Source organism: Callorhinus ursinus, unplaced genomic scaffold, assembly GCF_003265705.2.
Source record: "Callorhinus ursinus isolate GAN/ISIS: 27379988/994484 unplaced genomic scaffold, GSC_fseal_2.0 scaffold9, whole genome shotgun sequence".
NCBI lineage: Eukaryota > Metazoa > Chordata > Mammalia > Carnivora > Otariidae > Callorhinus > Callorhinus ursinus.
In genome coordinates, this window is record NW_027397071.1 from 20,523,557 (window position 1) to 20,537,186 (window position 13,630).

A 13,630-nucleotide genomic window follows, 5' to 3' on the forward strand; every position below is an offset into this window, starting at 1 on the left:
CCCATTTGGTAAAATGGGAGAAAAGTGGTATAGACAATAAAAATCATACCTAAGAGGGATGTCTCCTTGGCAAATGCTGCAGCAATAGCTGGGTCCAATGCAGGCTGTCCATCCCCAGATGGAAGATCAGGTCGAGTATAATCCCTACTTTTATCATTGTTGTATTTTACATTCAAATTCACAAGTTTGGAAAAATCAATCCTTAGGGTACAGCAAGCATTATAAATATTCTGACCATCTAGGGCCTGTAAAAGTGAATAAAGTATATCAGCAGTCTTAAGGAATGAAAAGAACAGGACTTCGACAATAAAACCCAACAATGAAGACCTGCACATAAAAGACACCAGGAAAGGGATCAAGTATCATACATCATTGTTATCCCAACTGTACATGTATTCATTTCCACAAATACTATCTTCTTTAAATAGAAAAGTGCTACTTAAATCTAAAATACAACCAGTGAAACATATGCTAATGCTTTCAATTTAAAAAAAAATCTGCAAATAATTCAATTTAAAAAAAATAAACAAGGATTACAAATATAGTCAGTCCTGCCAAAGTCATACCATAACAGTCTGCATACTTTAATTTTATTATATATACACATTTTTTGCTGGATGGCAGTACTTTGATGTCACATTTTATGAAGTGCCTCAAGCCAAATAAGTATCACTATAATGCATAATAGCAATTCCCATGAACTGGGGCGAATACTATTATTTCCTTAACTTGAGGTGCTCAACCTGAATCAAAATAGACTGTTGAACTAGAAAATGCGATGTCATCCCAGGAAAGGTCGGGAATAGAAGAGTGCAAGCTCTAGAGTTGAAAGCCTACACTGAATTAGGTCATCTTGAACAAGTTACTTAACCTCTGAATCTCAGGATCTTTCTTAATCTGGAAAACAGATAATAATGGCTGCCAGGATCCTCACAAGGTTACCTTGAGGATTAAATAAAAGATCACATATGTCAAAGTACAATGTGAATTATAAAAGACATATGCTGCTGTTACAATTATTATGGGTTTTTTTTTTCCTGGTCCTACATAATCATGTCTACTCCAGCTGGATATAAGCCTAGAACAAACTAAAGAACAAGGGAATATATTGTTAATTTTTCATTAGAAGAACAAACATTTACTGTATAAAATGGTTTAGAAATGAAAAATGTTTAGCTCTATAAACCACTGTGAAAATGAAAGAACAGTTCTTCTGATAATACATCAATAGATTAAGCCTGATGTCTATATAGACCAAGATCCATTAGGCATGTAAATCTAGTATTATTTTGATAATAGACCAACACTTTTTTGCATGACCTTTTTAGAAACTGGACTGAAATATATATGAACCTTAGGACAAATTCAAGAGATTGTTGAATTTTTCCCTCCAACCCTCACTAATACCTCCACTGTTAATCTTTTTCTGAGCTGTTATTCTCTTATAAAGCATAATGCTAGGGGGCAAAATTCTCAAATTAACTGAAAATAACTGCCAAAAATTTTAACTAGTATATAAAAAGAATTTCGTTGGCTCTATCACTCAAACTGCGTTTACATAGCAGTGGTTCCCAGAGCTTTCAAAAACAAACAGAAACAGGGCACTGAGCTGCCACCCCCAAAGATTATGATTTCTTAGTTCAGGATACCTAAGAATCCCATTTTTTTTTTTTTTTAAACAAGCAATCTACATGACAAGAACCTAGGTGGGCTCTGGACCATACTTTGAAGAACACTATAAATTCTCTTCAGCAAAACCTAAAGGTACACCTTGCCAGCTAACTGAATTCCCAGTGCTTAAGACACATTTTTCATCTCCCATTCATATGGAGCAACTGTCACTAGAAGAGGAGAGGTAGGCTTGAGATTCTCTTTCTAAACTTGTATTCTTTTGCCTATAAGGTTATATAACCTCCATTGTTTAAACAAGCATAAAAATGTAGCAACTCTACTAAAGTTTAGAACTAACTCATTCCATAATATACTGAGATATATAAGGATGACTGCAAAATGGGAAGAGATCTGTAACACAGCAGATGCTGGGAGAGTTGTGACATGGGATGAAAGTTCTAATACCTACAATGTGCCATACACTGTGCTATGTTCTAGGAATTCAGCAGAAAACAAAGAACACAAGGTATCCACTCTTTACATGACTTAGAGTAAAACTGAAAATACAGACATCTAACAATAATTATAAATTTGATGTGTGGTAGTGAGAACTAAGAAAAGGAGGGGATATAATGTAGTTGGAAGTTCATGGAAGACCTCTCTGAGACTTGCAAACCTGAAAGAAAACAGGAAGAGTTGGACATAAAAAGACAAAGAGAAAGCAGTAGAAGCAAATGCAGCATCAAGCTGTAAGCCTGAGAAATCAGAGAAAAATACAGCATATGCAAGCTATTTTAAAAAGTCCAATATAGTAAAAGGCAAGACAAGCTGAGGACTGATTAAGAGTTTTGTAAGCCATGTTAAGGACTGAGGACTTTATACTAAGGACAAAAGTCAGTCACTGAAGGGCACTGACAATGGAAGTTATAGGACTTTAAGTTGAGATCATTCTTTGTACTCTGTGGAAAAACAGGTGTAGGGGAAGAAGTCAAAGTGGTGACCTGAGTCAGAAGGCCACTGAAGATTTAAGAGATGATGGCTTAGATCAGTGCTTTATTCAAGCTGTGATTCATGGACTAGCAGCCCAAACTCATCTGCATGAAGATAAGGAGTCTATGTCAGAATCTTTATCAATATCACACTAAACACATTATAGCTAGAAGTATGCTGACTTGTATTTTGGCAAAAGCTCCTGGTAACATCAGAGACCAGCACTTTGAGTAACACCTGGCTTAGCCTAGGGTGGTGGCAAGAGAGGTGGGAGACAAAAGGATAGATTTGACAGAAATTTAGGATGAGAATCAATAAGATTTGGTGATAGGCTGAAAGTAAAAGGAATAAAAGCCCTGTTTTCTGGCTTGTTATTGATGTCAAATTTGGTACCCTGAGCTTTACTATCACAGTAAACACCACAGATGAGGCAGGGTTTTTTCTGGGGGGGCAGGGGGGTTAAGTTACAGGAGTTGAATTGAACACACTAAGTCTGAAGGTGCCTGATGGTCCACTAAGTTCCTAGTCTGGATTTCTTAGAAAAGATCTGATGCTAGAGAGTGTGGGCATGTGGGCACTGTCAGAGTCACAAATGTATAATATAGATGTGGGAACAGGTAGTCCCCCATGCAGAAAGGGGAGGGATATGATAAGACATAGAGAGGCAGAATATATCTAAGCGAGAAGTGTTAGACACCAGGAGAAGAGATGAGTTTAAGAAAGAGAATGGCTCACAGAGTCAAATGTTAGCTAAGAGGATAGGGATGATAAGGGCTGAATAATGCGGTTGAGATTTAGCACTGTAGCGATCGCTGGTGACACTGCGAAAAACAATTTGTGTAAAGGGGGATTGGAACCAAATTGCGGTAGGTAGAAAAATAAAAAGGAGGTAAGTATAAACAGCAAACAAAGAGAGCTTATTTAGTAAATCTGCCTATAAATGAAAAGGGAAAAGAATAGGTGAACAGATGGAGAGTTACGTGGAATTCAGGGTAAATTCACATACAATGAAAGAGATTTAAGGATGTTTGAAACACTGGTGAGAAGTAGCCAACAGAGAGAAAAATATAAGAGAAAGAGGGGATGACAATGCAAAGTCTCTTGGAGGGCAGAAGAGGATAGAATCTGGTGTTACGGTCTTAGAAATATCTATGCTTTTTATTAGAAGAGAAAGATAGTTGTGGTATAAGTAGATTTTGTGAGAAAAGCTGACTGAGTTTCCATCTGATAGTTTCTATTTTTCCTGAGAAGCAGGAGGCAAGGTCATAAGGGGGAGTAAGGAGGGACTTGGTGGAATGAGAATTTTCTGGTATAGTCATTGTGAAAAATGGGACATCATGATGACTAGAGAAATATGGTAAGGTTTTTCAAGTAAAAGGCCTAGTCTAGTTGTAGTTGATGATGATGAATTTCAACTGGTACCAACTGCTAGATTATATGATATTCTCTAGGTATACTAAACAGTCCAGATACAGGCATGAAGAAAGATTACCACAGTCATCAAAACTATATGTTTTAACAAGGTGTCAGGGTTACAAGATAATGGGGCAAGCAAGTTTGGGAAATAAATATTTTTCCTTCTCATTATAACAGTGAAATGAAGTTGAGTTCAGATACCAGAATAGTTAATTAGTAATTAATATTAAATAATTACCTACTCTCTTGGAATTACAATTAATTGTACATCTTTGTAGAAAAGACCTGAGTGAGTGTATATGACGTTAACAAATACCTGATGCTTATTATCTGTACACGGAAGATTGGCTAAATGAAAACTTCAAATACCTGATAACATTATTAAAGCATAATCTTTTAGATTACTATAGATTACTTCAGATAAAATACACATATAAACTACTTTCCCCATTGAATTATAGCCCAAATGCAGTGTAATTCCAAATCAAATTCCATTTCATTGGTCTTTTACCAAATACTCATCCCTCTGCATCAGAAGGGATGACAAAAAATATTCCACATTAAGAAAAACACGCACTATAAATATGTTGTGAAGGTACAAAAAAAAAAAAAATGCCATAAAGATCATGGCTTCTAGGTTGTCTGCTACTGATCAAACTTCATACCACATGGATTTTGGCTACTCTTTAAATACAAAGTATCTCCAAAGTTGGAGGGCTGGGCACATAAAGAGAAATTATTTTTGGAAAAAAGAATTCCAAGTGTTAATGTATGCCTGAAAAGGAAAATATAATTAAGATTAGGTCATGTAACTTAAGAACCAGTGAGTAACAACATACTGGAGAAAAACAGGCTGAAAATATGTCTACCTCACATATAGTGTGTATTATGATAAGTAATTTTAGCCTCCCCTTGTAACACAGGAAAAATTCCTGTTCTGTTTACAACATAAAATATCAGAAAAAAATGATATAATACTTGCTAAACCATTTCAATTATGCCAATATTAACGGTGCAGACTTTGTGCTACCTGAAGCTATTTTTGCTTCCCAAATGAGACTGAGGATAGAAACACAATGAAACAATCAAAAATGGTCTGGGTTCCATACAATCTATCTTAATCTAGAGAAAGCACTGAAGTACTACACTGTAATTAGTTTGAAAGTAAGAGTAAAAGAGAGAAAAAGAGGTAAGACAGAAGGTAAAGGAAGATAAGACAGTTGATGTAATGGTTTAATAATGAATATTTAATGGTTTAACAACAGAATAATAATCACAATGAGATAATATGACACAAGAAGTTAAAGAGCTTAGAGCAAAGGTGGATTTAAATACAATACATGAACAGAGGATTAAGGCATTTAGAAGTAAAAATACGGTATGCAGTTTTCAAGGGTAGCCATGATGTGGGAACAGATTTTACTTCTTTTAATAAATAGTTTCTTACCCTCCATATATAACAATAAAAAAATATAAAGGATGTAAATAATAAGTAGACTAGAAACCTATTCAAAAAAGCTGGCTTTAAAAACAAATCTTTAAAAAGAATATTAAATATACTGTAGTCTTAAATAAACTAAGAACCTATCATAACATCTGAGCCACATGTGTGATGATATACTTTAGCCAAACTGTCTTGATAGCTAAATTAATTACTCTGAAACTCCCACTGAAAAACTTTTAAGATCTTTACTGGTGTGCATGCTCTACCCTCAAGAGCTTAAAACTTCGGACCTACGTCAAACAAAAATGCAAAATAACAGAAGTCTATATTATAGATAACTACACATACAACTATCCTTAAAAAGAAACACTCATCACGAAGTTAAGCTTTCCTAATAGTATCTAAATGACACCAATTTGTGCCATCTATACTGCCAGGTTATGTCAGTATTAATAACATTAGCTACATATATGCGTGTATGTCTATCTGCCCCTGAAAAATATCACTATCTCAAAAAAAAAAAAAAAAAAAAAAGCTCCAGACTTACTAGTTTTGCTTGTTGAGCATTTACTGGATCACCATACTGGAGAAGAGCTTGAAACTGGTTATTTTTTGTAAATGTGATTATCTTCAATACAGCACCAAACTTAGAAAATATCTGTTAAAACATTAAAATCAAAGTATTATTTATATGCTGTATCATTATTTCTCCAGTTTATGGGTAAACATGAAAATTAAGTTAAACTTACTTGGTGAAGAACATCAAGTGTTACAGGGTAGTACATATTGTCAATAATTATTCTAAGCACTGGACTCTGGGCTGGAGTCACTGCACTCTCACTAACTGTGGTGCCACTAAGAGGAGTATTTGCTGTCTGGACAGCTGTCACAGCTTGAAGAACTGCTTGAGCACGCTGAAAATTGAAAGATAAACACTTTAAAACACACTCAGTATTTTCACTTCTACTCTGCTGCATGTTACACTATTAGCTCATTTCTTTTCTAGGACACATACAGATGAAACAAAATTTAAGTCACTCAATAGCCAGGTTTTATCTGTTTATAATTCAAGTATTCTACTAGTATTTACCTCAAAACAATTATCTAGGGTTTGGGACCTATACTGAACAAGCAAAGATAGGCAAAGTAATTTATTTTCAGAAGAACAAAATATAGGGACGCCTGGGTGGTTCAGTTGGTTAAGCGTCTGCCTTCGGCTCAGGTCATATGATCCCAGGGTCCTGGGATTGAGTCCCACATCAGGCTCCCTGCTCAGCGAGAGTGTGCTTCTCCCTCCCTGACTCCGCTCCCCCTGCTTTGTGCTGACAAATAAATAAATAAAATCTTAAAAAAAAAAAGAACAAAATATAGTTTGGCAGATTCACATAATCAGAAACTTTTAGAGACCAATAAAACTTCAACCTAACATTATTAATACACTCCAAAAGAAAGGCACATGGTAAACCTCAGCAAGATTACTAGATTACCCAAAAAAAAACTCCCATAAAGCTTATTTCTAATACAATCTTAAAGGAGGAATACTCAGGATACATATTAAGTTCTTTTTCATTACTAGCATAAATTCTAAGATACTGCTAATTAAACCAGGAGAGATCCACTACTATTGAGACACAATTTCTGAGTTTTTTTGGGAAAAAAAAAAAAAAAAAAACCAGAATAGAATATTACTACTGTGACAGGTTCATTGATAAGTAAATAATTTTTCTACCTATCTGGAGTCAAAAAACCTATATAAAGGCAAATAACTATTAAGTAACAATGACAAATACTGTTACATTGCTTTAGAGTTTGAAAAAGCTATGCTGGCAGATGAATAGGAATATTAACTGAACACCATGATAAATGAAAAGGAAGGAGAAGATAAAAGAATTAGGCCAACACTTATGAGAATAAACAAAAATAGTGCTCCCTCTAGCAGCACATTTGCTATGGCGATAATCATTTTGCAATACAGAAGTGTATCAAATCAACACATTATATACCTTAAATTACACAATATATCGAATATATCTCAATAAATCTGTAAACAAAAAAGAAATAGTTCACTGAAATGTCACATAACCAGGAGATCACAGAGTTTGGAATTCAAAAAGACCATATGCCCATCTGGTTAAACCTCATTATTTAAATGCTCATGAAATAATATGACCTACAAATTTATATATTGGCTAAGTGACTCAAAGTATTTTAAGTAGTATACTGCAATATTACTTCCTTCATTAGTAAAGCATGTCCTTGGATATATTTGTTATTACAAGCAAAGAAATAGCACAAATTAGGAAAACACTAACATCTCCTCTTTCAAATAATGGAATGTCTTTTTAAAGGAATCACATGATCATATATATACTATCCAAATGGTACAAACGGTAAAGTTTCCTCTGCAACCCTATCACCCTACCTGCTTTCCCCTACCCATTCCTCACCAATATTATTGTGGGTATCCCCTCCAGAGATACCATCTACACATATGAGCATATATGTATCTAGTCTATATAAGCACACAGGTATATGTCTACTCCATACCTTCTTCCCCAACATTATTCACTTCTCTCCATCTTCTCTTTTTAGCTTAATAATTAGGTTCTCCATTATCATTAAAAATAACTTTCTACATTTTTTTAATTGAGGAAAACAGAGTTGGCTTGCCAACCTAGGTTTTAATTAAACTTAGAGAACCATTACATACACATATAAATGGACACAAATCAGAAGTGAATAAGCTCAATAAAACATCACAAATTGGACAGATCTATGAAATGACTAGATAAAAAATAGAACATTATCAAAACTCTAATTGCATCACATAGTATGTATTCTACTTTGGTCTGGTATTTTTTGTTTTGGCTTCTTTCAATAAATATTACTTTTATGATGTGCATCCATGTTTTACAGGTACCAGCAGCTTGGTCATTCTTTTGTATTCTAACAAATTCCAACGAATGAATATGCCACAACATATTCTACTGCTGCTGAACATTTGGATCATTTCCAGCTTTGGACTAATGCATTAGTGTTCCATGAGCTTTCTCATACATATCTTTTGATGCACATATAATGTTTTCTCAGGTATGTAACTAGGAATAGATTTACTACGTCAAAGAATATGTATACGCTCAGCTTCACTACATATTTCAAGTTTTTAAACATGATTCTATGAATTTACATTCCCATACGTATATATGAAAGTTCTAGCTTCTCTACCTTGTTACCAACACTTGGCATCACTCATCTCATCAATCTGATGGTACATGGTAGTATTTCACTATGATTTTAATTTGTGTTGAGGTTTCTTAGTGCAAACCTAATTCACTCTTTGTGGATCAAAAGATAACTTTCTGGAGGGAACTAAGATGAGACATGAAGATGTGTAGCAACTGGCCATGTGAAGTGTGGGTTGGAAAAGTAGTACAAGGGCAGGCAGGCCGGCCATAATAATCCAGGCAAAAGTAGCATCACAGAAACACAGTGGCCCCAAAAGACTGGAAAGAAGAGAAAGCATGCCAGGTTTACAATTACTTTTGGGTAGAAGCATAGGCAAATATATAGTCAATAAAACAGAAATAATAGCCACCTCTTCTGAGGGCCTTTATTGTGAACATGAAAAGGATCTGCTGTAGGGCAGTAACTTTGTTTGACGGGAAGGGGAGAGGAGGAAAGAGGAGGGAGAGGTACTAGGGAGAAAGAATTCAAGAGGGGAAAGTAAAAAATAGATCAGTAAGAGCTATTATAACAATATAGCCAAGAAGTGATTGTGTGTGTATGAGCTATTCAAGTAACAAGAAAGATGATGAAAACTAGGCAGATATTATAAGAGTAAATTGAAAAGAGTTGGTAATCTGATGAAGATCATGGAAGAATTCATGGTTGACTCATATTCATTTGCCTCTCCTATTATGAATGCCCATGAAAATGCCTATAAATGAGGTGATGGGGACGAAAGTACATTCTTATGATGAGCACTGAGTAATGTATAAAATTGCTGAATCACTACACTGTACACCTGAAACTAGTATAACACCATGTTAACTGCAATGGAATTAAAATTAAAAACTTAATAAAGGGGAGCCTGGGTGGCTCAGTTGTTAAGCGTCTGCCTTCGGCTCAGGTCATGATCCCAGGGTCCTGGGATCAAGCCCAGCATTGGGCTCCCTGCTCTGCAGGAGGCCTGCTTCTCCCACTCCTGCTCCCCCCCGCTTGTGTTCCTGCTCTCGCTATCTCTCTGTGTCAAATAAATAAAATCTTTAAAAAAATTAATAAAAAATGCCCAAAAACGAATACAAAATGGAACAAACCCAAATACTGAATAAGAGAGAATGTCATTAGCTGAGAATACTTTCATCAAATTTCTGGAATACAGAAAATGAACAGAAACAAATGACACAGAAGACATAGCAAACAGGGTTTGCACTGACAGCCACATGAATCAGAGAAACTGGGAGAGTCACAGAGGGCAGAGGGGGGATATAAAAGGGTTAATGGAAAGTCTGCCTAATGAACAAACAGTTAAACTCCTCTTCCTCCTCTCCCGCATCATCTCCTCTCCTTAACCTTTAAAAAACAAAAACAACAAAATGCTCCCTTCAAAGAAACAGGAATTCTAAAGGGAGTTTTATTGGCCCAGACCTTCTTGGTATTTGGGGGATCCCAGCTTAGTATCCAAACTCATTACTTAATCTAGAGGAAAGCATACCAATCCAACAAGTAAAACCTAATTCTGAAATATGAAAAGACTACTGGGGGAGGAGGGACAGACAGATGGATACAAAACAAACGTTAACAGCTAACACTGAAGGAAATGAAATAATTTATATATAGTGAAGGTTTTTTTTAAATACTGTTAATTATGGGCACCTGGGTGGTTCAGTGGGTTAAGCGTCTGCCTTCACCTCAGGTCATGATCTCGGGAGTCCTGGGATCAAGCCCCTATTGGGCTCCCCCCGCATGCTTTCTCCCGCTAATAAATAAAATCTTTAAAAGAAAGGTATGGTTTTAAAAATTAATAAATAAAATAAAGTACTATTAACTAGTATACTGAAAGAACTGTGAAATCATAAAACACAACCAATTTTAACAAAAAAAAAATGACCAGAAAAGATTAAAGGGTTTCTGAAAACTAAAAATATGGCTGCAAAACCATGTTTTTTTTCAACAGAAGCAACTTTGCATTGATTGTTCCCTGTATCTGGAATAACCCAAACCAGAATAAGTGCATTTATTTCCTAACCTTATTTAAGATTACAAAGATGCCTTATTTTTATCCTTTTCATGTTTCTTGCATTGGAAGCTTTTAAAATGGGAATGCCTTCATGAATTACTTTACTAAAAATACTAATATATAAAACAAAATTGAAATATAAATACCATTTTAAATTCTAAGTAAAATGAATACAGAGTATTTTCTTTTGGTATATTTCCAATGATAAATTTTTAGAAGTACAGTTTGTGGTTCAAAATTAATGAAAATTATTACCAAATTAAAACAAAAAAATCCAGAATATTTAGCCTTCAAAAAAAAGTTTTAAATGCTTATTTATAAACTATCAAAATGATCTTGAAAGGTCACTTTTCATGATGGTTAAAATCTATGAGGAATTATTAGTCCATTATATTTTCAGTAAGACAAAGAATCCAATATAGTTTAGATTTTACTGAAACAGAAAAGATATAATTAGCTAAAAACTATATTAAAAGAGCTAAAGTTTTTAGACCATTCCTGCAATGCTATGTATTTAGGCATAAACCCATTCTTATATTTTTTAGAAATATATTAATTTTAAATAATATCTTCTATATCACATTTTTAAAAAATAAATCCATATATTCATATATCCTCAATTCTTACATTCCCCAAGTAAAACCATTCATACATCTTCAATAAAATTATTTCCAGGAGAAACCTAAGACCTATAAAAAGTCAAATAACTAAAGGCATTAAAAATCATACCTTACAAGTCTAAGCAGCAGAGTTCTACAGTTTATGCTAACAGTGAGCCCTATCTCATAAACAAGTTTCTACACAAAAATCTGAACTTGCAACGTGGAAATGAACATTTTGACCAGAACCTTAATGCTCTGAAAAAATATTATTTAATTCAAGTACCAATTTAAAACATGAAAATAGACTGCACATACTTTTTGTAAATTAACATAATATTTAATATTTAGGGACATATCGCAAGAAAATATCTTAAAAATAACAAGAAAATGCCCATAGTTACATCTGTTAATAAGTTTGAGCTTAATATGTCCATTTTGTTTATGTACCCACACATACTCACTTGGTTTAACGTATTATCTGTTTTTAGTTCTTTGTGATTGGAGTACTGGATATAAATTGGTTGGTTACGGAGATGAGGTGTCACAGCAGAATAGTAATTAACCATAGTAATAGCTGCTTCCTCTGTTGCTAGTTCCAAAAATGCCTGAAAATTTAAATAGCAAAAATTGGAATACTATGAATTATATTCAAGTAAACTTTAATATCTGTGTAATTTATTCAGCTAATGAGAAAAATCAGTCTCTAGAGTACAACCTTCCCAGTTACATTTAGACACTAAAATAAGTCATCCTTACTTATCCTTATTTTCCATACACCACAAATGTAGTCCAACAAAAGCTAGAGAGAATAAAATCTAAACATTTTTCAATATCAGAATTTTACCATTCCGATACTAGAGAACATAAGAGATCTCAAAGTCATTTTTAAAGCAGTATAACTCAAAAGAGACAAGAAAAAGAATTAAAAATTATCAGATTAGTGACATTAATTATATTTATATTTCATTAATGTCACTAAATTCTTCTAGATGGTATCATTAGAAATTTTAAACAAAATCTTATTTTAATATGCCTTGGTCTTTCTGCCACAGGTACATTTATCCAATGAAGAATACCTAGGATTAGTGACTATTTTCTTCTAATGCTATCAAATAAATATTTCCATTGGATAAGCTTAAAGGATAAGATGCTACTAGTGCCCCCACTGTTTTCTGATATTACAAAGAGTAGAGCCACAATAAAAGAAAGCCTCCATTTGTATTTTTGTATTTTCCACAATCCAAAATCTAACAATCCAATCTATAACAATCCAAAAGTGAATTCAAAAGGCAAAATTGAAAACTACAGTGACTTATTCATTTTGGCTCCTTAGCATTAGCTTCTCAAACAGCATTACCAGGAAAAGTCAGAGTAAGATTTCTGTTATGTTCTTTTAGAAAAGTTAGGACCTACTATAGTCTATCCTTTTATTAGAAGTTAGCTAATTCATGCATGCTGGGTAGTTTGGGGCTTAACATTTTATAGGTCCTGAAAGAAGCATACCTGATTTTTCCCTTTCAGCATAAGGATGTTGGTCACCTTACCAAAAGGTAAGCCTAAAGCAATAACTTCAGTTTCTGTCACTTCACCAGGTAATTTTCGAATATGAAGTACACGAGAAGGAGCACCATCCATTTTATCTTCTCCTTTAAATTTTTTGCTATCATTACCATTGGCTGAAAGACATTAAAAAAGTCTTTATTATTTTTCCTCATTTGTGTAAAAAAAAATAACACAAAACAAAGTTTAAAAAAGAACTTAAAAACATAGCTGAGTACACCTGAATAATTCCTAAAAATTCAAAAGCCGGGCTTCCAAAGGAATAGAGAAAATCATATTTACCAATTACTATTAAATAAAATTAACATTACCAATTAAGATAACTATTAGATAAATGTTTCTGAACAGTATATGTAAAGAGTAACAAATGATAAGCAAAAACACATTAAAATACAACTTCATAAAGAAATTGTGCTAAAGAACACAATTATCTTACAATTTAATCATTTTATTACAGACTAACAGAAATATAAAAAATGTGAAACTTTTGACTTGGCAAAAATTAAGGAGACTGTAATTTTACCTGGGAAATTATATATGGTTCAATTTGGAAAATATCACACTCAAAAGTGGGAGCAAAGAAGGCAATTCTGTAAAAGTAATTATGCAGTCAATCCACATTATGGCTTACTTACAATGAGCCTCTCCTAATTTATTCATACCACCACTTAATCTACCTATTTTGTCACTATCAACATCTATATACTATAAAACACTCATAGACTTGATTAACTTAATCTGTTACTCTGACCTTTAAACTGATATACT

General features: G+C 33.8%; 1 protein-coding gene across 4 annotated transcripts in view; it reads right to left on the reverse strand.

Moving 5' to 3' along the window:
• Window positions 1–12,978, reverse strand: part of PTBP2 (polypyrimidine tract binding protein 2) — a 42,957-nt gene extending 29,979 nt beyond the window's left edge. For all 4 annotated transcript variants that reach the window (XM_025872256.2, XM_025872255.2, XM_025872259.2 and 1 more), the window contains exons 1-5: window positions 12,806–12,978; window positions 11,764–11,907; window positions 6,211–6,375; window positions 6,009–6,119; window positions 50–245 (exon numbers count right to left, since the gene is read on the reverse strand). In XM_025872256.2, coding sequence (XP_025728041.1) covers window positions 50–245; window positions 6,009–6,119; window positions 6,211–6,375; window positions 11,764–11,907; window positions 12,806–12,937 — 748 coding nt within the window. In that variant the 5' untranslated portion in view covers window positions 12,938–12,978. The remainder of the gene's footprint in view (window positions 1–49; window positions 246–6,008; window positions 6,120–6,210; window positions 6,376–11,763; window positions 11,908–12,805) is intronic.
• Between the last annotated feature and the right edge of the window lie 652 nt (window positions 12,979–13,630).